We start from the raw sequence: 25,446 nt of genomic DNA on the forward strand, positions 1-25,446 counted from the left end.
TCACTTTTGCATAGTTTTAATGTGGCCTACTATGTCACATGTACTGACCTGCCCACTTTGCCTCTTTCCCCACCCATCAATGTTATATTGCCCCTGGAAGGTTCCCTGTGACAAAATGCGGCTCTTGGGCTCAAAAGAGTTTCCCACCTCTGCTACAGATCACCTACAAAATCCTTCATTGGAATCATGGCATCAGCAAGAGGTGTTCAGGAAGGGCTACCACAATCAGTGGGTGATATGAAGGACATATTGCATTAGCATTATACGATGCCCTAGACATCACACCATCAAGGCAAGCTAGTTGTTGAACAAGAGTATTGCCTTATTCAGCTCGAGAGACCTAAAGAGAAGGATGCAAAGCTCTAAAGACTACACTCCCATCCTTAGACAATGGGAGCAGGCCTGCTGTGTGCCGCTACTGTAGTTTATCCATATATTTTTTTAATTTTATCTTCGGAGCACTAAGTGTTAGAAAATTGGTTGTTGTTTTTAGCAAACGAAAGCAGAGATTCTCAGAATGAGCAATCCTGTGTTTGTGATTGCTGTCCAACTGCACAGAACTGCACAACTCTGCTTATGCACCCGATTATACAGCCTGAAACTTTTTGTAACGGTCCTGCTTTTGCCAGAGCAGGATGTCACTGTAGTAACAGCTGTCAAGCCTCTTTTCTACATACATATTTAAGGTGGGGTTGCCAGTCCTCAAGAAAGCATTAAATGCTTTCCTCCGGGGGGGGGGGAGACATTTCCAACAGATGTCTATAAGAAGCAAAAGGGACATCCATGGGACAACGGATGCTCTTTTGAGAAGAATGGAAAGCTTTCATTTTTACCAGAGGGGGGAAATTAGCCTCTGCTACCATTCTTAATTCTGCTATTATAGCTCTCCTGCAAAACATGCCACTTTAGCAAGTGTGAAAGCAGCCTGCTTGGGATCTTTAATCTTTATCTGCCTCCCAGTTACAAGGTAATTACCACAGTTGCCAACCATGAAGTCCACTATTATCAGCACACACTTTTAATTTTCCACAGTATGCGGTCCCAGAACGCTGCTTCTGATGCAGCAACTGATAAAAAGGAACGGCAGAGCAAGGGCAGGCAGCAAGTGTACCAACAGGCAAGCAATTCTAGAGTGTTGCTGAAAGGCTTGAATTCAGACACTATCCTTTATATCAGGATGACTGGCTGAAGAATCCTGTTTAGCATGAAAGCTCATTTATTCTTACTGTGACAAAACTGGCCCAATTAAAGAAACAACAACCAGACATGCCATTATTGCTTTTGCATAGTAGTCTCTGACACTAGCATAGCAGTGGCTGTTTGCATCATTTTTTGGCTTCTTATCAATGAGTGTTTTTGAAGTTACAGGTGAGAAATTTTCTTTTTTAAGACTGGCAGGATATTTTGGTGTACAAGCTAGTTCCCATCTTGAGAGAAGATTTTGATAATGAGTTGTCACAATGTCGGGAAAGCTGATAACGTATTTCCATGTGGCATTCTGTTAGGGTAACTGAACAGAACTGGACTAGACAGCAGTGGCTATGGGAATGGATTCACAAATGTCTGAAAGAATCAGCTTAAGAAATAATTACAATGCATGGCTGTCATCTCAGAAAGAGCTATCAACTGGAATTTCACAAATGTCTATTATGCCCATGGACCACTTTTGTTCAATCTTATAATTAGAGATTTACATATATAGTTTTATCAAATGTGCTGAGGATATAAAGCCAGGAGGTGGTGCATACACTCTGGATGACAGCATCAATAATTCAGAACGCCTACACTAAATTTGGAGAGAGAAAAGAGCCGAAAGTGACAAAAAAAAATCTTATAGACAAGTTATTGGAATTAGGTGAGCTATGTCCAGTAAATAAGTAACGAAAAATGCATAAAATGGAGAATAATGGTGACAGATCTATTCCTGGGGAATAGCAGTACTGAACAAGGCCAGCAGAGTTAAAATATATCCAATTTTAACTCTGCTGGCCTTGTTCAGTACTGAGCTTGTTCAGTGAGCTAGTGTGTGCCTGTTTAGTTTTCTAACACTTTCTAACCACAGGACAAAAGTGAGCCCCTAACCCCTGGCTAGTCTACAACTGAACTACTGTGTTATGCTTGAGTCACTAAATTTGAAGAAAGATGTATGAAGACTGGAAGACACTAGCTTAGTTCTCATTGTGGTGGTATAACAGGTGCTGGGCTGTAACACTTCAGCCTATAGCTCACATGGTTCAGAACTCCTTCACATCAAAGACTAGTTGTCAATGAGAAGGGTTCTAGCATAGTCTTCTTCTGGATATGTTAGTTTTTATATGTGCGGGGAATGCTTTTGGATGAAGAGGTTCATGTGAGTTCCAGCTCAGAATCAGCAGTGGTATTGTACAGACTTAGCATTTCTTTTGCAATCCTACTCAGAAGCAAGTTTCAATGGGCAATACTCCCAAGCAAATAGGTATAGGATTGTAGCCTGAGAAACAGGTGTCAGAACGCAGCAACCAACACTGAATTAGAGGAAGAACATTTGATGAATGATTGAATTAAAGGAATTTTATGGTGTTAAAATAAACTTAAGGGAAGGGAATTCACTTAAAAACAACAACACAGAGACAAGAGCTAAAGCTTGCTACATCAAATACCTGCAAGGAAAGCCACCAGCAAGTTCAAACATAGAAACCAAAACCAAATAAAAAAATAAAAACCCAAACCCACAAATGCACTCACGTTGGAATGTCGAAAATAAGGGTTATCAAGTTTGGGAGCGTACTTGTCGAACTGGAAGAAAAAGAGAAATAAGACAAAAACAAATGAGAATATATTTCTTCAGCACTGGGTTGCAATCTAAGCACAATGAAGCATGCTCCCAGGTGTATAAGATCCAGTTTAGCTAGTGTTTTTTTTTTTTGAGGGAGGTGGCAGTGGGGAGTTTATTTTAAGGGCACGTGTATATATTCCAAACTTCACAGCCTCTTAAACCTGCACCTTTGCAACGGGAAAGCAGCAAGTTCAGGCATCTAGCACATAAATCTTTACCATCGCCTACAAACTTCCTCAAGAAGCCAGTCAACACCCTAAATCATTTCTAAAAGTTAGATTTTATGATACAGCTGTATGAGCTGGAGCAGAACTTGAGATAATCTACCAGCACTCATCTCATTTTTTTTAAAATCACGCAGCCCTTACTTAGCTCAGCCAGCTCCTTGAAAAAAGGCATAAGAAAGATCAGACAAGACTGCAAGATAGAGCCACCCACTGTGGATCTGCCCTCATGTTTTTTGTCCTGGCGTTTTGTCCCCTTGCACTGTGCACCTGACCTATGCCCCCATCAGTATTCTTTCCATGCCCCGTGAAGAATGTGCACATTCCAATCTTAAGCAAAAGGGAGGTGTGCTGGGGGAAGGCGCAGAGTGGTGAGCAATGACCCCTTTGAAATGCCACTCGTTCAGCAAGCCAGCTGTTGTGTGCTCTCCTCCATACAGGAGAGCAGATTTGCAATTGTGTTAATTACAGTTATTACCGGAGTCATGTACCCTCCAGTGTAAATACTATAAATTACTAAAACACATGCAGCTGGCGGTTTCAACGCCACCCGCTCTGGCATTAGGATTAATAAACCCATTTAGTGGAATATAAGAAGATGGGAGCTCAAGCACAACAAAAGAGGGTGCGGCAAAGCTGTTTTCACTCTTCAGCTTGACATCAACAGGGCGTGGGTGGGCAGGAAGGGAACTCTTTTTCCAGCAAGATCAGATATCAGGATTCTTAAACAACATGCCAGGCCTTCAAGGAAAAGTTCTGAGATTGCTTTATGAAAGAAGGGGAGGTATTTGCACGTTGCTTAAACACCTGTGGATGGACATTGGGGGAGGCAGAAATGGCTCTCATTGTCCTGCAGTTAAGCGGATTAGAAGCAAACAATGTCGTCATACCATCAGCCAGTGTGGTAAAGAAAGGCAAGAAATGTCATTTCCTATGAGCTTGCCCCACAATGCCTGTTTTGGAACATTTGTTGCTTCGCTACAAAAGAAAGCAGTGCGTTCCTTCAAAAAGAGAGAAAATATTGAATCTTGCTTTATATGCAGTGTACCAAAAAAATAAAAATAAACATTGCCTTGTGTGAAAAAAGGCTGTTTGGAGAATTTACAAAACTGAGAACAGCAGCAGTGGAAAAGGAACAAAACCAAATGGCATCGCTGTAAAACCGGAGAGCCAGGGAGGCAGGAAAAGCTCTAGCTTTTCTGCAGGATTCGGACCCTGCTAAAGTTTTGTTGTCCCATCAAACAAACCCTTGCTGGAACAGCCAATGACAGGCTCTGAGAAGTTGGTAAAGGGGTGGAGCTTTCAGCCATGGGTGGATGGTATTGTTTAAAAGCAACTTGAATGTTCCAGATATCCTGTCTGGGAAGAAACTGTAAAACAACCTTAAAGCCTGAAGAAGCCCCTCACCCTTGCCATAAGCAAGCACAGCCCATGTTAAAAAATTGGCATGTATTTATTGTGTCTTGAGTTGCCCAGTCAAATGTTGAGTTAGTGAGTGGGTGGTATAGCAATAGATGGCAATGTTGCAAAAATATTGAAACCAAGCAGCACAGGCAAATTATTATGGCAAGGCAGGAGTCAGAATGATCAACCAGTGTGGCCATAGGTCTATTGCACAATGATGTTGACCTCTCGTGTGTTAACAAAACAATCAACTTATTGCAATAAAAGCTATTTCCTGCCCTCTCAACTCTTACTTTCATAGAAGATTCTCGCTTTGGTGCGAGTCCTGCAATATATGCTCCTTGCTTTCCTGGCCTATTTCCACTTGGCCTGGGAAGGGTAGGGCATGACTGACCAGCTACAACAACTGCTGCTTCTGCTTAAGGGGCCAGAGACCATCCTACCTGTGAGTCAGGACCTGCTGCTCAGGATGCCATTGTATGTATTGTTGGGAGTTTTAGTTGGAGTCAATACTTAATTTTGGATATTAAAATTAGTGCTGTTATGAACTATGTGGGGATTGTTTGATTTTATTGTATACCTACTGAGCTGTTTCCATTTATTGTTTGTGACTATGAAAATGTTGCTGCGTTCTTCTGATTATGTAAATCTTTTCATGCCATAAGCCATTTTGAGCATGGTTTAACAATGTAAAGTTGGCATACAAATACACAGTGATGATGAAATTTTTATACCCTGCCCTTTCTGTCACAGTCAGACATGCTTATCTGTGGGGTGCCCTTCCCATCTTACTTTTATGATATAAGCAGTGCTTTTTCCCCCTAAAAAAATGTTTAGGGGTATTCTCATTTTCCTACTCATATTGTAATACTGCTCCTCAATGAGGCCAAACGTAGATTCACAAAATGTTTCGGGGTATGCATACTCCTGCGTCCCCCCCCCCCCGAAAAAAGCACTGGATATAAGAATAAGAATATCCAGTGCTTTTTTTCTGGGGGGGACACAGGAGTATGCATAGCAATGCCCATGTTGCAATAAGTCTGTGAGATATATGAAATCATGCCTGTATGTTCCCTCCCATATGCCCAGATGCTATTATGTCAGCTGCCTGAAATGCCTAAGAGGAGAAAACTTGCATGACCATCCCGCATTACATGTTGCACCCCCTTCTCCAGAAACAGAGCTTGGCAAAAGGTTTGCAGAAAAGTAGCCGTGTGGTGGGGCCCATCGAGAAGCAGCAGCAGGTTGCAACCTACAGAAACTTACTAGTTTGAAAGCAGTGCAACTGAAGGTGGCAACTTTAAATAACCGCATCCTTACGAGGATGCACTTTTCACAGAAAAGTGTGCATCTCAAAGAGCTGGTGCTGGCATGGTTGTTTTGGCCAGAGGTGTCTCTACTTATCCTCACATTTTGGGAGGGGGTACGCACCAGGGGAGGTGCAGTGGGCGGCATCTGGGGCAGGCTGGATGGGAAATGGCTGAATGTGTGCTGGTGGGTGTGTTGGTGCTGGTGGGTGTGTTGGTGCTGGTGGAACTCCGCCCTCAGCAGCGGCACCGGGCCAAGAGAGGCACCGGTCCTGTCCGAACTCTGAACCAAAAAACGATTATTCAGCTCTTGCCTGAGCAGCTCGTGATCTAGAAGAGGGAGAGAGAGAGAGGGAGAGGGGACGGGGAAAGACACAAGGGCACAACAGCCTGTGAGTTTCACAAAAGACGTAGAAGAAAAAGAGTCAAGATATTCACCTGGCATTCCCTGTTTCTGCAGGTCATGCTGTGGTGGTTTTCTACGTGAGGACTCATTGGTGGAGGTAAGAGAGATGCCTGTGACAAAGTACCAATCAGAATCCCCGAATGAGGCTGGCAATACATGATTGGTTGGTTGAATGATATCAACAGGCTGGTATCTAAAGACAAGAGAGAACACCATGAGTCATCACAGCAGAAAACATACTGGGGCGTTATCAACAAAGTGTCCCTTCCCCTGCCCTCCTCCCAGCCCAAAAAACATTCATGATAGGATTTATTAACCCTAAGTGAGGGGTGGGGGTGTCATCAACTTTCCCCATCTTCCTTTCCACCCCACCAACATGTCTATCTCTACATTCAAAAGCATTTCACACTGACATTTTCCATACACATATATAATCTCCACGTAGCAAAACTCTCAAGCACACTGCCACTTATGAAGCAAAGGACCTGTAGTTTGTGTACTGTGGATTTAAGGATTTAAGGGTTGGAGGAACTGCTGAAAGATAATATTTTTTGTAAAAAAAAGAAAGCATGAATTCAAAGGTAGACCCTCCTTTTAAAACAAAAACAAAAACACCCACAAACCTGTCCCCCATAATTGAACAGGTTCCCAGGGAAGCTTATAAAAAGTTAAAAATTATAATTAATATAATAAAACACATAGGGATCAGAATTCGAAATTAGCAGGTGCATTTTGTGCCTAAAGATTCTCCATTTGCAAGCACCTCAAAAAGTCTGGGTGCCATTTTTTTTTTACCTGGCTGACACTCAAGGATTACGGTACTTAAATGTATGCGCTTTGAAGCCTCAAAGTACAATGGTACTTTGGTTTACAAACAGTCCTTTTTACAAACTATTTGGTTTATGGACTCCGCAAACCAGAAGTAGTGTTCCGGTTTGCGAATTTCACCTCGGTCTATGAACGGAAGCCGAACGGTGGAAGGGCACCAGCGGTGGGTAACCTCATTAGGGAAAGCGCGCCTCAGTTTAAGAACAGATTTGGTTTAAGAATGGACTTCAGAAACGTAAACCGAGGTACCACTGTATACACTAAGGATAGACAATATGTTAAGGAGTTTAAAAATAAAGAGTAGAGTGTTTTGAAAACTGAAGTACGGTGACAATATTTTTACTATAAACACCAAATTAAACATGTATTAACAATTTATGCTAAAAATGTGATATTAACAATGTGTCTCTTATGTGAATTGCGTATTAGTTAATGCTTATCAAAATAATAAACAGAAAATATTACTGACCCCCCCCCCAATGGTGAGTAGACATTCTGTTTTGGCGCCCACAACCCAGGTCCCAGAAATGATTTGGCTCCCAGCTTTTCTATCCCAGTTTCTAACATTGATAGGGATGTATCCAATGTTAGAACAGATCCACTGAAATTAATTGGCATGACTCAAATAGGTCCACTAATTTCAATGGGTCTACTCAGAGTAGAACTTAGTTGGATGCAGCCCATAAAAATATTTAACCTGTCTTCCAGGTTAACTTTGTCAATGTTATATCGAAGTCTTTTGCTGCCAAGCCTTTCAATTAGTAAGGGAGAACAATTTACACCTATGATTTAAGCTTCCCTTGGGCTCCTTTGGGAGGAAGGGTGGGATATAAATATCATAAATAAATGAATGCCACCATTTATTCCTTTAAAGCAGGGCTGGTGAACCTGTGGCCCTGCGGATGTTGCTGGACTACAACTTCCATTGTCCCTGAGGCTGATGGGAGTTGGGAATCCAACAGTATCTGGAAGGCCTCAGGCTGCTTTAATGCTTGCAGTACTCAGTAGGCGTCGGAGGTGTAAAATTCAAGAACAGGAGCCCCCCATAACAAGTGGTGTTCCCCTAATGGAAGTATTTAGCGCTAATAATAAACAGTGATCACTGTAAATTATGATAGTGAGGGTAAAGACCATTCATTCTCAAGATCCAGGGTAAAAAACCCCCATTATAAATAGATAAAACCTAGTTTACAAGGGAAAAACAAGAGCCAAATGAAATGTCACAACAAAGAGACTGTTTAACTTTAACTCGGGTTAACACAAATCGGTATACAGCAGGGGTAAGTGGCTGAGGGCAAATGAACACTCTCTACACTCTGGGAAGGTAAGTTATGGTTGGTGAGTGTGTTCAGTTCCCCACATACTCTGCTTTTGCTCTGTTTACTTACAGTATTATTTATAACCTAACCTTTTATTTTTAAGGTCCTCTCCCCACCTGCTTTATGTGTTACTAGGGCAAACTTTTTTTACTATTTTTCTCTCAATGTATTGATTATTAACTTAGAATAAAAATGTGTGTGTGTGTGTGTTTGGGGGGGGGGATCTGCCCTGTTTTAAGACACCGGATACTTCTGTTTAGCTTAAAGATAATCCAATTTGTTTTTCCCCCGTGGGGCATTGCCGGAGAGGAATGGATTTAAAAGTGGGCAGCTGGGTATCGAGTTTCCTTAAAAGACTTGGAGCTGGCCTGGTGGATCTGCAGCTGACTCCAGACTTCAGTGTGACACAGCAGCTTCGTCTTTATCAGCAAAGAGAACAAAAAGTGAGTGTGGGGGGGGGGCACAAATAGCAGCAACTGCAGTGGCAAAGCAGTTAAACCAAGGGATTGTAACAGGAATGCAACATGGCAGGCAGAACACACACTGCCCATCTGTTAACTAAAGCGGCTGACAGTGGCTTCTTCAGAGACTGTTACCCTCACCTGCTGAACTGATTTCCAGCGTCTGTGCTGGAGCACATGCTCTGTATCCTTTTAACTAATGGTGCCAGTGCTTGAATCATATGCAATGAAAGCATGCATTCTACTTCTCCCTAAATACAGCAGTGGTTGCTGAGTATTGGGACTGGTAGGGCGGAAAGCAGGGAGGCTGAGGGCAGGTAGAGCCAATGACAACCAGATCCAACTAATTCAAGCTTTATCCCCAACCTCTTCCCCCATGAGGGAGGTGCTACACAGGCAACACTGAGATTGAGGAGAAGGAGGAAGCTGCCTGAGAGCAAATGGAGGTTGGTGGGGAAGCCCCATTCACCCTAGGGGGCCAGCCTCCACTAATTAAACATATTCTCTTTCTGTATCCTTGCAACAGCTCTGTAAAACACATTAGTATCTCTATCTTCATATTGCACATATGGTCTGAGGTTTAGAGAGAGGTATACCTAAGCAAACCTAGTGCATACATGACTTTTTGGTCACAACTACAGACTAGAGACTTCCTGATTCATACAACAGGTGTCAGGACTCTGGGCTGGAACTGGAGACATCAAGGTCTGGGGTTGGAACAAAGCCTAGTGAGCTCCTGTAAAATATACGAGCTTCAGGGGCTCCTTCATCAACAGAAAAGGAATGGAGGTTTGCAACACTGACCCCTGTGATTGGCCAGCAGTATGAAGCCTCTTGACTGGTCAGGCCTGGTTATAAATATTAGAAGAAACTTGTGTTGTTGACATTTTGGTCAGTAAAGCAGTTTCTTCTGCTTGCTGAATTCCAGGCAACAACATATCCAGCTTGTACCTCAAAGTCACTTTAAAGGTGAGCTTTAAAGCATTATTTAAATTGAATTAAAAGTAGTTATAAACTGTCCTTCACCTGAAAGTTCCAGGACAGAGAAACATTAAAATCAAACTTACCAAAAAAGTCCTAAAAATAGCATGAAAAAACCAAAATGAAAGGACTGCAGCACTGATCCCAAACATACAAATTCCCAGTAAACTCCACCCCGTCCCCCGTCCCCTGGGAAGGCCTGGATCTCCCTTACAGATCTTAAAACTTGGACAGGTCAGAATGGAAAGAGATATTTGGGCCTAGCATTGAAAATGCCAGCATAAGCACCTTCAACTAGGCTTGGAAAATAATAGGCAACCAAGAATTGATGTTATGACCCCTCACTCCCTGGCACCATATGCTGAACAAGTTGCAACTTCAGGACAGTTATCAAAGATTTATGCTGGGAGGGCATAAATTTACTTGATTTGGGGGTGGGGTAGCTGTCCTCCCTGCCTGTGACCATACTTCTCACAATAGCTCATTACAGTAGCCCAGCACTGAAGTTAGCAGAGCATGGATAACTGTGGCTAGACTATCTCTGTCCAGGAATGGAGATAGCTGGCAGACCAGCTGTATCTGAGGAAAGGAACTACCACAAAAAAGCTACCTGGCCTTCAAGTGACTTGGATGATTCAAGTACCCTCAAGGTTCCTGTTCCTTCAGGAGGAATGAGCCCCATTTAGAACAGGGTGCCCCACCAATTCCTAGACTCAAAAACTGCCAGCCCAGAGCATCTCTGTCTTGTCTGGATTCAGTTTCAATTGAGTGGCCCACGTCCAGCCCATTGCTGCCTCCAAACATTGGTTCACCCCCTGCATATAGATATTAGCATGACTCTTGTGGCTTTGGCCCAGCCCAGCTGCATGATAAAGGCTCGATTCAGAAATCATGCCAAACCAAGGTATGAATTATAACCACACTATGTGTTGAGCAGCTAAGCTGTGGTTCACAGCTGCCTGTCTGCTTTTATATGCCATCTGCTCAGTGCTCAGTTTCTCAAGTTCATTTTTGTCTCTATGACGTGCAGCAGCCCCCAGAGGTGGAGCCTTGGCCCTGACTGTGGTGGGTCAAAGGTTTGTGAATTCAGACATTACAGCAAACCTCACTTAGCACAAACATTGGCTTGCAAACCCGCTTCGAACAGCGGAAGATATTTCTACCATTTTTGCCCCACACCATACATTTAAATCACATTTAAAACAGATGGCTTCCCCCAATTCATCATTGGAGGCTGTAGTTTGTTATGGGTGCTTGAAAGAATAGCTGTAAGTGGTAAACTAGTTTTCAGGTTTCTTTGGGGGAAGCATTGCTCTTTAAATGTATGCTGTGTTGTTGTGTTTTGTAGTATGTATGTGGTGTTTTTTATACTTCTCATGTCTTTGTCTTTGTATTTTTACTTTTATAATGTGCATTGTTAAAACTTAATAAAAAATTTCATTAAAAAAATGTATGCTGTGGATGTGATCCTAGTTATAACATTCTCTAGTAGTTTTTTCTACTAAGTTTCTAAGCCTTTTTTGCCTTTAACATACAATCAAGTTACTCCAGCTTCTCAATCTCTGGAATCTCGGACAACAGCTTGAAGCCAATTCCTTGATCAGATGGTTTAGCCTAAAGCAATATTTGGCCAGTTCCTTTTCCCTTTTCACATGTTTTACGTTTGGAACTTTCCAAAAGAGAAACACAGGACAAAATGGAAGGCACCACTGCTTTCAACAGCTAGAAATCCCCTACCCTCTTTCTTGTTTGTTAATTGGATTTTGTAGGAAACAGAAAGGGGGTGTTGGTGTAAATGTGTGTCCACTTTAATCCCTGTTGGGTTAGTTACAGAGTCAAATGCCAGATCAAAAGGGGTGAAAACACCACAGAAATCTCCAGCTGCCACAGGAACAGCTGTGGGCAAATGAGGAAACTAAACGGTGTGTTTCAGAGGCTGAAGCAGAAATGTATGTATATTTAAGGATACACAGGGAACTTCTGAAATGTAGCTAGGAAAAAAAAAAGTTATTAACCATCTGTGATTGCTAGGCTCCCCGTCCCCTCCAGAAAGTGTCCTGATATGTAGAGGGGGCAGGATTATCTGAAAAAAATTGCACAGGACATTACTACACACATATAGAAGATGGGATCCATTTGTCTTTTGCTGGTAGGATTATTGCCTGCTATCCTGGGTTTTAATAGGAGAGTTTTGCTTGCTCAGCTGTGCCTATACTTCAGGGTTCTCCCAGATGCAAATTCCTTCTTCCCTACTTAGTGGAAGGAATGTCTTACAGGACAATGCACCCTCTGCTCCTTTCCCTAACTGGATCTTCTTCCAGAATCTGCTCTGCAACTGAAAACGTATTGCAAAGAGCACTGCAGCTCTCTTTTGTGTGATGGTAAAGGAACAAGTGAATGCAAAGAGCAAAATTACTGATGAAAACTCTTGGAAAAAACCATTAATAAGAAGTATGTTTGGGAAATGTGGGGATGTTTCCAAAGAAATGTTGTGCACCCAACACCAAGAGTGGAACCACAAGATAAGGTCTTCTTGTTGTTGCTGGTGGCTGCCCAGTGCACTGACCCATGACAGGGCTTTTTCAGTGGTGGCCTCCCAGTTGTGAAATGCCCTGCCTGGTGGTGTAGGAGGCTTCTGTATTTGATTCATGTGCAGTTCAGGAAAGGACATAGCTTGCTGCTAGAGACCATGTTTGCCTGCAGAAGGTCTCAGGTTCAATACCTGGCATCTCCAGTTAAAACAATCAGGGAGTGGATGACAGAAAAGGCATCTCTTTGCCTGAGACCCTGGAGAAGCACTGGTACTCGGAGGAGACAATTCCAGGCTAGATGACAACTAGGCTGACCTGGTGCAAGACAGCATGCTCTGCATTTCTGTCTTCTCTTTTCATTTTTTTCTTCCCATATTTTTGAGCCACTTCTAATATAACCATCTCTCTCTCTCTCTCTCTCTCTCTCTCTCTCTCTCTCTCACACACACACACACACACACACACACACAATTTCAACAGAAGGATAAACACTTCTATTTTAAAAGGCTTACTTTCATTTGTTCTTTTTGCCCCTCTGTAACATTTAGAGCAGGGATAGCCAACATGGTGCCCTCCACATGTTGTAGAATGCAACTCCCATCAGCCCCAGACGACATGGCCATCTGTCAGGACTTGTGGAAGTCATACTCCAAAACAACAGGAGGGCACCCCCTGATTTATGGGGATGGCTTCCGTTTGAATTCCTATCTTTCTCTAGAAGATGTTCTCCAGTTCACGGGCAACATACAGAGTGAATACTTGTCTTGAAGGTCTAGTTTAGTACCTGTTACCAGTTACAATCATGTACCTGTTGCTTTTAAAAGACCACCAGAGCAGGTGGTTTCCTTTTGATTTTGCCTCACCTTAACCACACCCTGCAAGCAATGGGTTTTACAGAGCGTGACAAGGGGAATCAATCTCAGTGCAAAACCCAGATGAGGGATGATAGGACCTACCTGCGGGGTGACCAGGGATCACAAGGCTGTTGGTGGGTAACGCTGGAGGAGGTGGCAGCGTAGGAGGGGTGGCAAACATGGCCGGATGGTGCTGGTGTTGGGACTGCGATCTGAGAGGGAAATGTGAGGCAGCAAGGTTAGAGATGGAGAGGGGTAACGCTGGGCCGGAGGAATGATGGGGAGGGATCTGGGGGGAGATGGGGAGGTGTTTTGGAAGGCTAATACTTGTTGCACTGCTGGCGCTGCTGCTTCTGCTGTGGAAATAAAAAAAAATGAAGGGAGTGGGGAGAGAAAGTGTCATTAGAAAGGCTGCAGAACTGCAAAATAACCAAAGCATTTGTAAAAAGTGTCCCAGCAAAAACACAGTCAGAGATATTTTGACCCATCTACTATCCAGCAGAGATCCCAAGGGATGTTCCCAATCTGAGCTAGGGTAGCAACTCCTGAATGACATTCAGTTTCATTTTCACATAAGCTATCACTGGGCTTCTCCTCCCTCTTCAACATGTCTTGAGATATTCCCTGCCCACCCCAGCGTCTTCTGATACACTTTTCATCCACAATGTCCTTAATCTCCTGTTGCTGAAGACTACTGCAAACCACTCCTCACTGTCTCCTTCTGAAATAAGTAATTGCAAGCATGAACAAAATGGGAATTGACCCATATCACAACAATATGTGGCCCCGCAGATATTGCTGGACTGAACACACTGGCTGGGGTTGATGGGACTTGGAGTCAATAGATTCCCCATCACTGCACTAGAAGATTATAGAGATCAGAGCTCTAAATGAGCACGGTCTACCCACCTGATATTATTGAGTCCGTTGTGGGCCACCTGGTGAAGCCCTGGGTAACTGAGAGGAGGGGGGATGTGGCTTGGAGGTTGGGTCCGGAGCTCAGGCAGCAGCTGAGGCTGTGACTGAGGTCGAGGTTGAGGTTGCGACTGAGGCCGAGGCTGCGGCTGAGGGGTGAGTCTTGGTGGTGCTGGTGCTGAGATCAATGGCTCTTTCTTCAACAGCGGGCTTGCCCGAGCACTCGACGTGGGTGCAGAGGAGGTGGAAGTCACTACGACAGTGTTCGGCGGGGGGCTGTGGATTGGCAGCACAAAGGGCACGTCAGTGCTCAGTTCCTGGCTGCGCTCCAGCCCGGACACCTTGGGGATGCTCCCTGCTTTCGCTTCGGCCTTGTCATTCAAGGCTGGACCTTCAAGAACAAGGAACAAGGCAAAGGTTATGTGGTAAAGCATCCTGATGATGCATTTGGATTTCAGCATGCTAAGGTGGAAAGGATTTTAAGCGTATTGTCTAGCAGTAGCATGTTGTTATTTACCGCCAAGACCATCCCAAGGGCTCAGGCATGAATTCTGGATTTACATGGCTGTTTTTTCCATTGACACAGAATTTTTTTCTCCAATTGCAGCATCCCTTGCTGTCCCCTCAAACTGAGGTACAGAACAAGAGGCTGGGTCAAGTTTCCCTCGGTTGGGCCCAGGGATTCTTCTCCCTGCTGCACCTCTTATGGCTGGCTCACGTGGTTCTAAGCAACTGGAAAGAAGCAAGTTCTGCCTTCAACAGGAGGACGGCAGAAAAAATGGTGGCAGAGAACTGAAGTAAACTGACATTATATTAACTGTCCCAGATTCTTTTATAGTAAGAAATTCACTGGGGAACTGGTACCATTCCTTAGATAATGGAATACAACCAATCTGTTTGAAAATGTAAGTCAAGATTTGCCCAATGTGGTATATAATGCTGATTATGTTAAACAGATTATAGGAGATAATTCTGATGATTGCTAGTTCTTTAAATCCCATTTGATGACTGTTCTTTTTAAAAATAATAATAATTGAACAGTCCTGTTACCCTTCGTATGTTTTGTCATATTTTTTTTAAATAGACATTATAAACTGCAGAGTTCCCCTTTCCCATACCACCATGCTTGAATTTTCCAAAACTGGTTTTTAGTATCTCTTCAGTGAGACTAACATCCTATTTTAGACTTCACTTGTGACACCGCTGCCTCGCCAGGTCTACCACCAAATTCCATTTTAGGTAGAAATAAGTAGCAACACTAGACAAGAGCTGCTTGGAAGTGGGTAACTTTACAGGTATATGTTACAAAATGTAAGACACACACACATCACCTTTCCATCAGGAATGCCTACTGCTCTTCTAGACAGCTAACATTGTACTGTGACAGTTTCAGTAATGCTCACATTTACCTTGGATTTTTGCACCCACCAATAAAGTGCATTTTATTAAAACGTACAGTTCTGGTCTTGATAATAAATATAAATGGCACCAAGGACACTTTTTGTTTGGCTGGCCCTTCAAAAGCTGTAATTTTTAAAAAGAATCTATATGTAATATATCAAACTTCAGTGGCATGGCAACTAGCAGCTACATAAATATATTTTTCCAGCAAACATTTTCTTGATGTAAATACTCATTCAGCTATGGCCACAATGAGCCAGACTTATTCAGTGAACCAAAGATTGGACCTTGCCTGAACTCCCACATTAGCCAAGGACATGTTGGGAGCTTTGGAATACTCACGTCTTGGTTCCCAACCTGTAAAATGGGAATTTAAAGACCCACTCCTTAAATTTGTGGTGTTGATAAATGAGATTATGCCTAATTCCTGCTGGGTATGGGGGGATCCCCTAATTTGCACCACCTAAATCAATTCACATACTGAAATAATAGAATTGTAAAATTGGAAGGGACTTTGAGGGTCATCTAGTACAACCCCTTTGCAATGAAGGAATCTCATTTGAAATTTCCACACCTCAAATCCTGTGTTGTTCCTCTTCAACTTAAAAAGTATATATTAGGGGGGAAATGCACTAAGAAATGTGTATGATTTATTTATTTATTTATTTATTTATTTATTTATGCTTATGGAAGTGTTTATATACTGCTGTATAAAAATATATCAGCAGTTTACAACAATATAAAAAATTATGGACCTAAAACATTTTTTTTGCGGAGGGGGGTACAGATAAGGAAATTAGAGAACTGAATTTTAGACTGGGAAAATGAGAAGCCACATCTGAAAGATTCGTCCATCCATCTGTCCTGGTGACCGTAGGTGCAATATGACAGAATGTTCTTCCCTAAAAGGTGAGATTTTTGTTCAATCACAGCATTCTTCCTCCATACAAAAAACGCTTAGAAAATGAGCAAGTTGTGGAGAAGGCAAGGCAAGTGCCAGTCTTCCTACAGCAATTGTTTATCTGGTATGGATCACCATCCAGATAGTTATGTGAGCTCCTACCTGCTGTCTGAACTGGGAAAGCTCAAACACCATTTTCCCACCTCAGCAACGAATAGACCAAAGACTATGACGGAAAAAACAGATTTAAATCATTCATTAAAAATTCAGTGATGCCTATTTGGGTGATTTGAGAATGATGCTGTACGAGAAGAGTAGCCATGTACAGTAATGTAGCTTTAATAATCTCTAATACTTTGGGGGACCCAGAAACATGCCAACAGCTATAATAAAAGGTCCCTTGAAAGTACCAGTAACACAATCTCTTGGGAAGTGTTTATTCCCACCCCCTTTTTTTAACTTTGCCAATCATGCAACCCACACTCACAGATATCAGGCTGTCGTATCTTGGTGGGCACCTATCTGGTGTCTTACTGTTACCACCTGTCATTGGCACTCTCTATTCATAACCAAACAGCTCCAACTTGAGAACTGAAGGTGGAGGTTGAGCATGATTCAACGTGGCTAACGCCATTGCACACAACCACTGCAGCTATCAGTAAAGATTTGCTACAAATGAATCGGCGTAAGCATTCCACATGGAAAAACCTGATGAGCTATTTTTCACTGATGTGACAAGAGTCCCAGAACAAGTAAAATTACCATAAAGAAGAGGGCATGTCCCTCTGGGCATGTCCCTTCATGATTTGATAAGCACAGGCAATGCTAATGCATAGGAAGCTGCCTTATACGGAGTCAAAGAATTGGTCCATCTAACTTAGTATCAGCTGCACCAGCGGTTCTCAAGCTTCCTATTTTCCTTGAAAATGGCTGAGGGCCTCAGCAGACCACTTAGCAAACTCTGCGTCAGATGTTGACCTTTGGCCCCTGATATAAACAACCATGATATTCACCACCCTATACTGGAACATTCCAATGATAGAAATGTGTTTATTTTTACCAAGTTCTAGAGTAGTTAATTTTCATGCCTCATGATAACAGGCCGAGCCAATTTGCCTAAGACTCAACAGTCAGCTCCAATATTTCAACCTTAATTAAAGCTGAACTCACGTCAGCTTAGCTCTTTCCTTCACAGAGTATCTGACATTTACAATGATTTGTGTATCTGCCGAGCCACACTGAATGCTAGATCGCATTAGCCCTTTCCCACTCCCCCCACAACCAGACACAACATTGTCCCCCTCCCACTTTTTTTAGCATGCTGATTTTGCTTGTTTCCTAACTAGAATCCCAGGATGCAAAACGTTCCTTAACAAAGGGCATAAGTCTCTCATTATAGAAACATTTGTGTACAACAGCCCACGAGGTATCCATCACACAGTCTTACGTGATCCTGCCTCTTTTTATTGCAATATCTGAACACTTCCAAACCATTAATGCATTTGTCCTTGTGACACTCCTGTAAGGCATAAAAAGGGCTATAATTCTTATTCTACACATGGGAGAACAATGGCATACAAGGCCATCTCATCCACTGCATGAATGGGGCCTATGTCCTGGGTGCTAGCCTTGAGACGGATGCCCAGCTATCATAATTTATTGGACGTGCTTTGCTGTATTTTCTGAATAAGGCTGAAACCGCAGCAGCACTCCTCCTCCTAAGTACTTTACTCCTTTGATAAGGGCACCAGCATGGAAAATGAAAGATGGAGACGATATGAAGACCAGGAGCCAAGCCGTACACAGCCAAGAGTGGAAGAACCATCGTGAAGAAGATAGCCCTGTAGTCCAGGTCCCACTGAGTAACAGCCATGCATCGCATGAAAGACAAAGCCAAAATTGTGAGAGTTGAGCCTGCATCCAGTTCCAACAGGAAACAACAGAGGGAGAAAAAAACACCTGTAAGTTTCTCAGTGGCTTTACACCTGTTCACAACGCCCCCACCAGAACAATAATAAAATAATGCAGCAGTTAAGATAAAAGCATGCCAATGCATAAACACAATAATGCATAAAAAGGCAGCATTTAAACCAGTTGCAAGATGTCGTTAAGTGCAACTGAGCAGACAAGATGGTGGGGAAAGGCAACCAATGCCAATGCTTAAATTATGCCACTAAAAGCCCAGATAAACAGGGCAGATTTTCCCCTAGTCCAAAAAAGGTAAGACAGAGAAGGCACCAGAGGGTAGAAATCTCAGTGTTGGGCTTATGCACACAAATTCTTTTTCCAATTCATGTCTCACTCCCTGATCTGGATGAGAAGAGGGTTGTTTTCTAAGCAGCTCCACTAAAAATAGGAACGTTATTTGGATATAATTTTTGTATATACTTGTAAATAATATACAATAATGTTTATGTATAATACATATGCAATGCTCAGCTGGGTTGTAACTGCTGAATTCCATATATAGTCATTTAAAACAGATTCCTTTTCCATCCCTACCAGGGAATCTAGAGGGAGTTTCATTAAAAGAGTGCCACCACAGAAAATGTAATATAGTGGACCCTCGGGTTATGTTACCTTTGGGTAATGTAACTTTCTGGTTGCAAACGTGTCAAACCTGGAAGTGGGTTTGCTGCGCATGCGCAGAAGCGCTTTGTGGCGGCACATGCATGCGCAGAAGCAGTCCTCCAGTTATGAAATTTTCGGGATACGGCCGGGCCTCTGGAACAGATCCCGTTCATAACTGGAGGTACCGCTGTATCTCTGGTTGTCACCTAATTTTCACAGGTGATGGCACCTAGAGATTTCAGCTGCTGGGGAGGCTCATATGGGATGCAGCTTTGTGGTCAAAGCTAAGGAGCTTCAGTCCTGTGAATTGCCTATGTAGCAGAGTGCATGGGAATCATGTGTGCCAGCTCCTCAGAAGAACAGTGGGGTACAATAAAATAAGCAAATATCTACTATCCCTACTGATGCCAATCTATGGCTTAACCCAAGAGGGTGTGCATAAATATGTGCTGCAATGAGGAATATGCTGCCTCCTTTTGCAATGCCTCTGAACATTGGAAGCTGCCTTCTATCAAGTCAAATTATTGGTTCATTTGGCTCACTGTAGGCCTTACACTTTTGCAAAATGCCCCGAAGTCAAGATCCTTGGCTTGACTTGTCTGAACAGAAATAATGAACAAAAACTATTATCCTAACTTAGAAGTGCACAAAGCGGATTATGCTATTACTTTCAAGGACATTCAGTAACTCTGATTTAAGATTCCACAGATTTGTGAGCGGAGGATGGACGCTAGCTAGCCTGTTATGCTGACTTCTCAGCAGAAAGCAAATTCTTCAAGGGCTTAGCTAAGTCTAAAGGAAAACTGCTGAGTGCAGCTGATGGGAAATCAACTTGGGGTATTTAAAACTGGCTCTAAACTTTACGGAGAGAGAGAGAGAGAGAGAGAGAGAGAGAGAGAGAGAGAGAGAGAAAAGCACAAGTCTTTCCCTGCCACTGGTACCCCCTCCTGCCTGCCACTCTTAAATGACATGCGCCAACATGTCATACACACCAGTAGACTGAGCACAGTGCCCCTCCCAGAAAAGGGCCTGACACAAATTAAACCTGTTCTGTTAGAGGAATTTGCTTCAAAGCTGATTAAGTGTTGCTCAAGTGCAAGAGATTAAAATCCACAAAAGCTGCTCTTTGAGGACTCCTATAAGCAGTTGCTGAGTTATGCAAACAGCACTTGGGGCAAAATCACTTCCAGACCTGCAGCCCTTTCTCCCTCTCACTCACTTGGGAGGTGCATGTTCTTTGCAACATGTTTATAAATGCATAAAAAATCATGAAAGAATCAAATATTTTCTTCCTTGTTTCTTGATAAAAGGAAAAGCTGTGCCTCTGCATCCCCCTGCATTGCAATGTGTGTGTGGGGGGGCCTTCGCCCCTTCCTTAAAACTACTGTAGCTGCAGCACACATCTAAGAATGGACTACACTGGTGTTAGTACTAGATAGCCAAAGAAAAAAGCAGGCTGTGGCCACTGTCATACGTTATACAAAGACCCTTTGCCCTGGGTGACTTTGAAATTTATAGCTTCTGACACACTGTGCCTTACTATAAAGAAATATTGGAGCTCATAAGGAAGACCCTAGCAGTTGGTCAAAGAATGGGCCCAGGTTTGAAGAAGGCATAGGCAAGGTGCCCTTTGGTGCCTCCCAAAGTTTATCAGAGTAGAGAGGGCAGATGTGGATGAATGGCAGTGGGCACAAGTAGGATGGATGGTGATGAAACAGTGTATCTTCAGCCTGGCACTATGAAGAGAATTAAGTGGTTAATTCCCAATGCTTCTTGGTCTTGGCCCTGATATGGTGTCTGCCAGGAGTAAAGCTCAGTTGCATGATGGTTAATGAAGACTGTAGCTACATCTGCCTGGCTTGGTGTTTCTTTTCACAGAGATGGGCCACCATGCTACATGCTGGACTGGATCAACTTTAGGGAAGGGCTCATAGCTCAATACTGGAGCTATGCCTCGCATACAGAATGCTTCAGGCATACTTCTCAGCATCTCCTATTTAAAGGGATCTCAAGTAGGACAAATGGGAAAGAGTGAGACCTTGGAGAACTATTGCAAGTCAGAATACCAAATACTGGACTAGATGAATCAATGGTCTGATTCAGTGTTGTTGTAGATACCAATATTTATTTGCTTTCCCCCTACAGAAGTGACTCAGAGCAACTTACAGTGTAAAAACAAACACTAAAATCAAGTGTAAGAAGAATAAACTGAGAAGCTAAAATACAGTACAGTGGTACCTCAGGTTACATACAGTTCGGGTTACATACGCTTCAGGTTACAGACTCCGCTAACCTAGAAATAGTGCTTCAGGTTAAGAACTTTGCTTCAGGATAAGAACAGAAATCGGGCTCTGGCAGCGTGGCGGTAGCAGGAGGCCCCATTAGCTAAAGTGGTGCTTCAGGTTAAGAACAGTTTCAGTTTAAGAACGGACCTCCGGAACGAATTAAGTACTTAACCCGAGGTACCACTGTATAAGGCAGCTTCCTATATTCTCTCAGAGTTAAGGGATATGCTAGTTATTTAATGACTTGCTGAAACTTTGCATTATTTTCTTTTTAGAATGTATTTACTTTAAGACCACTCTTCCATAACAAAATGCCAAAAGTAGCATATTTTTCATAATGTTTATTGAGGAATTAACCAAACATGGCAGTCACTTTTTATTGCCCAAGTTATGCTGCTTGATTTTTTTTAAAAAAACTTTCCTTTAATCATTGGAGATGTTTGAGAAATGTCCAAATAATACGACATCTGGAGTACCATGACCCTTTTGCATTTAGGCAAAATGACAAGTACTGTACAACACTAATCTTTCTGGGAAGCAAAAGAGAGCAGCTGCCTTTTGTGGGAGATTTTGGAGGGGGTACCACTTTTTCCTTAACTCCAACCCCCACCTCTATATTGTGTTTTAAAAACAATGTCACTCAAAAGCAGAAAAGGGCAAATGTGTGTGTAATTTTGGCTTTTCCCTTCCAGTGCAAGAAGTCTAAGGCTCACACTGGAAACGCAGAAGTATCTTAATTTTTGAAAATCATTCTTTATCTCACTATTTAGGTATCACACCAGTCATAGACAGAACAATAACTACTATTAATGTGAAGGTTCTAATTTCCCTTGAATGGCTTTGTTATTTCATAGAATCAAAGAGGGTTATCTAGTCAAAGCTCCTGCAATGCAGGAATCTCAACTAAAGCATCCTTGACAGATGGCCATCCCACCTCTTCTTAAAAACCTCCAAGGAAGGGGAGTCCACAACTTCCCGAGAGAGACTGTTCCACTGTCGAACAGCTCGTAGTGTCAGAAAGTTTTTTTTTGTATGTTTAGTCAGAATCACCTTGCTTGTAATTTGAAGCCATTGGTTCAAGTCTTGCCCTCCAGAGCAGAAGAAAGCAAGCTTGTTCCCTCTTCCATGTGACAGTCCTTTAGATATTTGAAGATGGCTATCATATCTCCTCTCAGTCTCCTCTAATCCAGGCTAAATATGCCCAGCTCTTGCAACCATTCTACATAAAGCTTGGTTTCCAGACCCTTGATCATCTTGGTTGTCCTCCACTGCACATGTTCCAGTTTGTCAATATCGTTGTTAAATTGTGGTGCACAGAACTGGACAAAGAACTCCGGGTGTAAGTCTCACCAAGGCAGAATAGAGTAGGACAATTACTTGGCTTGATTGAGACGCTATACTTCTGTTGATGCAGTCTAGAATAGCATCAGTTTTGTTTTTTTTGCTGCTGCTGTTGTCTCAGGTTAACCTTGTGGTCTACTAACACCTTCTTTTTACATGTACTACTGGCAAAGCCAGAGGTCCCCCATCTTATATTTGTGCTGCTGATTCATCCTGTCTAAGTGTAGAACCTGGCATTTGCACCTACTGAAATTCACTTTGTTTACGTTTGGGCCCAGTTCTTCAATCTGTTAAAATCATCTTGAAACCTGATTCTATCTTTCTGCTACATTGGCTACCCCTCCCAGCTTAGTGTCATCTACATATTTGACAAGCACCCCTTCAAATCCTTTATCTAAGTCCAAGAATTAGGGGTCAGGTTAATAAAACGATTAAGCAAGTGAGCCAAGCCAAACTAAGCAAGCAAACCTGCTCATCAGACCCTTTTGGATAACCCATGTAAATCTTCCAAATAGTGACTGGAAGACTGATTTTGAACGTGAGAGGCTGGTTCATAGCAGGCATTAGAACCGGTGGTCAAGGGGAAGGGCTGTAAATCAATGGCAGAACATCTGTTCTGGAAGCAGATGGTCCCATGTACAATCCCTGGCATCTTCAGATAGGGCTGGGAGAGACACCTGTCTGCAATCCTGCCAGTCACTGTAAACAATACTGAGTCTGATGGACCTATGATCTAACTCAGTATATGGCAATTTTGCATGCATGAGCAGCAGTAAATTTTGCATGCATGAACAGCAGTAAAGGTAAATGCACAATAATCTGCTAATGGCACCTATTTCCCCCAACGAAGGTTAAACTCGCCCCTGCAATTGTGGTTTCATTCTCCAACACTTGCAACACCCCAATTCTAATACACTACCCAAGCCCCTCCTCAGACCGTAGGACATTCCTGAAACCTCTTATTTGTTGGTGTTTGCTGCATTTGTTCATTCTACGACAGACTGCTCATCAACGTCTGAAGAGAAAGTGCTTGCTTTTTCTGGCTATACTTGAGAAAGACATTCAATATGTTATCAGCAATTTAAAATATACCTCGGAAGCTGCAGTGTGTAAAATTAACTTCTAGAGAGCCTGGGACAGAGGGGAGATGAACCCTGAAGAATGAAAACATTAAGCACTCGCACTAAACATTTTTGCAAGCCAGCCCACAAAGACAAAAATATGGACAGTGGTTTACCAGGAACAGGTGCCAGAAAATAGGATTGTTTCTGGAAAATAAGGGTCAGAAAATATGGACAGTTGGATCATAGGAGCTGTAGCCAAAGCTAGTCCTACTCAGAGTAAACTCACTGAAATTGATGCACACAACTAATTTAGGGACATTCATTTCAATGGGTCTACTCTAAGTAGAACTCAGTTGGATACAGCCCTATGCTTACATGTACTCCACAACCATTTAGGTATCAAACAACATTCAGCATCTTACATATTGAAAACAAAACAAACATTGAATCACAATTTGGAGCAAAGGGCGCTCTGCAACGCCTAGCGTCACCAGATCCAAACTTAGGCCTTTCCTAGCAATTTTTTGGTTTTTTTTGTTTGCTCTCTTTTTCAACAGGAAGCTCCTTCCGCAAGGACTTGGATCCAGCCTCTCTCACTTCAGTTCGTTGGTACGGAGCTGTCTGTCAAGTCAAATCGTCTTGCAACAATCTAAAACACCCTCAGAACAGCTGCCACTGTCAATTATTCTCTCCGACAGCCTTGACTATCAGGAAAAGAACTGGAGCGAGCACTTGCCAGTTTTAATAAACTGTGTTGCCCAAGTCATTTAACCTGCTAGATTGCTGTACGCTGGGGCTGTAACAAGCCTTCAAGCTTCTTGAGGAAAGGAACCGTGGCAAAGGGCTGGCAGCTTGGTCCTTGGAATCTGCTTCCAAGTGCACCCATTTTCTTTCTCTTTGGAGGCACCCAGGTTTTGAAAAAACATAATTTCAAGACTTCTGCACAGTGTTTTGTGATGCGAAAGTGGCTACCGTTTATCTCTATTACGTCTGCACCTTCCCCTTCCTCCCAGTAGCTCAGAGCAGTATTTTAGCCTGAAAACCACTCTCTGAGGTGGGTTAGAATGAGCGAGTGTGATTTGCCCAAGGCCACCCAGGGAGCTTAATAGCCGAGTACAATTTAAAGTTGAGTTTTTCAACACTCTAGCCAGTACCCCATACTGGTTTTCAAAACAGCTTTCAAAATCACCTAAGTGAATTAGGACCCTGAGTCTGCATGCTTCAAAAGACTGTATTTTAGAATTACCCCACTCACTTAAATGACACTATGTAGGAGCATGTGGTTTTTGGAGAAACACACCAGATTTTAAATTAAGGCCACAATCTTTACTTTAATAATTGCTAAATCAATTAAAACCCTTTTAAGGTTTAGGTGTATTAGATAAACTAAACCAAGTTTTAAGTTTACTAAAAGGATACCTGATTCAGACAATTCCTCCTCCTTAAAAAAAAACTTAATTATTATTTTCTTAATTTTTTAAAATGAAATCTGCAGGTGGCAGGAACATCTTCTAACATGGCATCATATACATGCACCATCTAGAAACAAATAGTGCTTTTTATTCAAAACTATTGGCTTAGTCACAAAAAATATGATTAAATGAATTTATGTAATTAACTGGATGAAAGCCTCATGTTAAATGACAGCTTCCCTTGTGGACAATCTACTCAAAGAGAAAAAGAATGCTTCACAATTTATTTCTGGGCCCAATTCAAGATGTTCAAGGTGTTCACATTAATGCTATTGAGTTATATCCAGTCCTGCTCCAAGTTGTTGGCATCCATCAGTCTAGAAAGACAATGGAGTGCAGCCCTGGGAGCAAAGTCAAACTGCTGGA

The 25,446-nt window shown here is 42.5% G+C and overlaps 1 protein-coding gene and 1 long non-coding RNA gene across 13 annotated transcripts in view; one reads left to right on the forward strand and one right to left on the reverse strand.

Moving 5' to 3' along the window:
- FBRSL1 (fibrosin like 1) overlaps positions 1-25,446 on the reverse strand; it is a 790,067-nt gene that overhangs the window by 29,959 nt on the left and 734,662 nt on the right. For 5 of the 12 annotated variants that reach the window (XM_082203023.1, XM_082203030.1, XM_082203021.1 and 2 more), the window contains 4 exons: positions 14,040-14,436; positions 13,233-13,486; positions 6,189-6,349; positions 2,725-2,775 (listed from right to left, as the gene is read on the reverse strand). In XM_082203023.1, coding sequence (XP_082059149.1) covers positions 2,725-2,775; positions 6,189-6,349; positions 13,233-13,486; positions 14,040-14,436 — 863 coding nt within the window. Of the gene's footprint in view, positions 1-2,724; positions 2,776-5,853; positions 6,081-6,188; positions 6,350-13,232; positions 13,487-14,039; positions 14,437-25,446 lie in introns of all 12 variants that reach the window. The other 7 variants (XM_082203029.1, XM_082203024.1, XM_082203028.1 and 4 more) reach the window with 4 other exon arrangements.
- On the forward strand, positions 6,356-25,123 carry LOC309521183. The gene is made up of 5 exons (XR_014214535.1): positions 6,356-8,752; positions 14,653-14,950; positions 16,224-16,355; positions 18,091-18,308; positions 24,166-25,123. It is a non-coding gene; the product is annotated as an uncharacterized lncRNA (long non-coding RNA).

Source organism: Podarcis vaucheri, assembly GCF_965113315.1.
Source record: "Podarcis vaucheri genome assembly, chromosome: 16".
In the NCBI taxonomy this organism is placed as follows: domain Eukaryota; kingdom Metazoa; phylum Chordata; class Lepidosauria; order Squamata; family Lacertidae; genus Podarcis; species Podarcis vaucheri.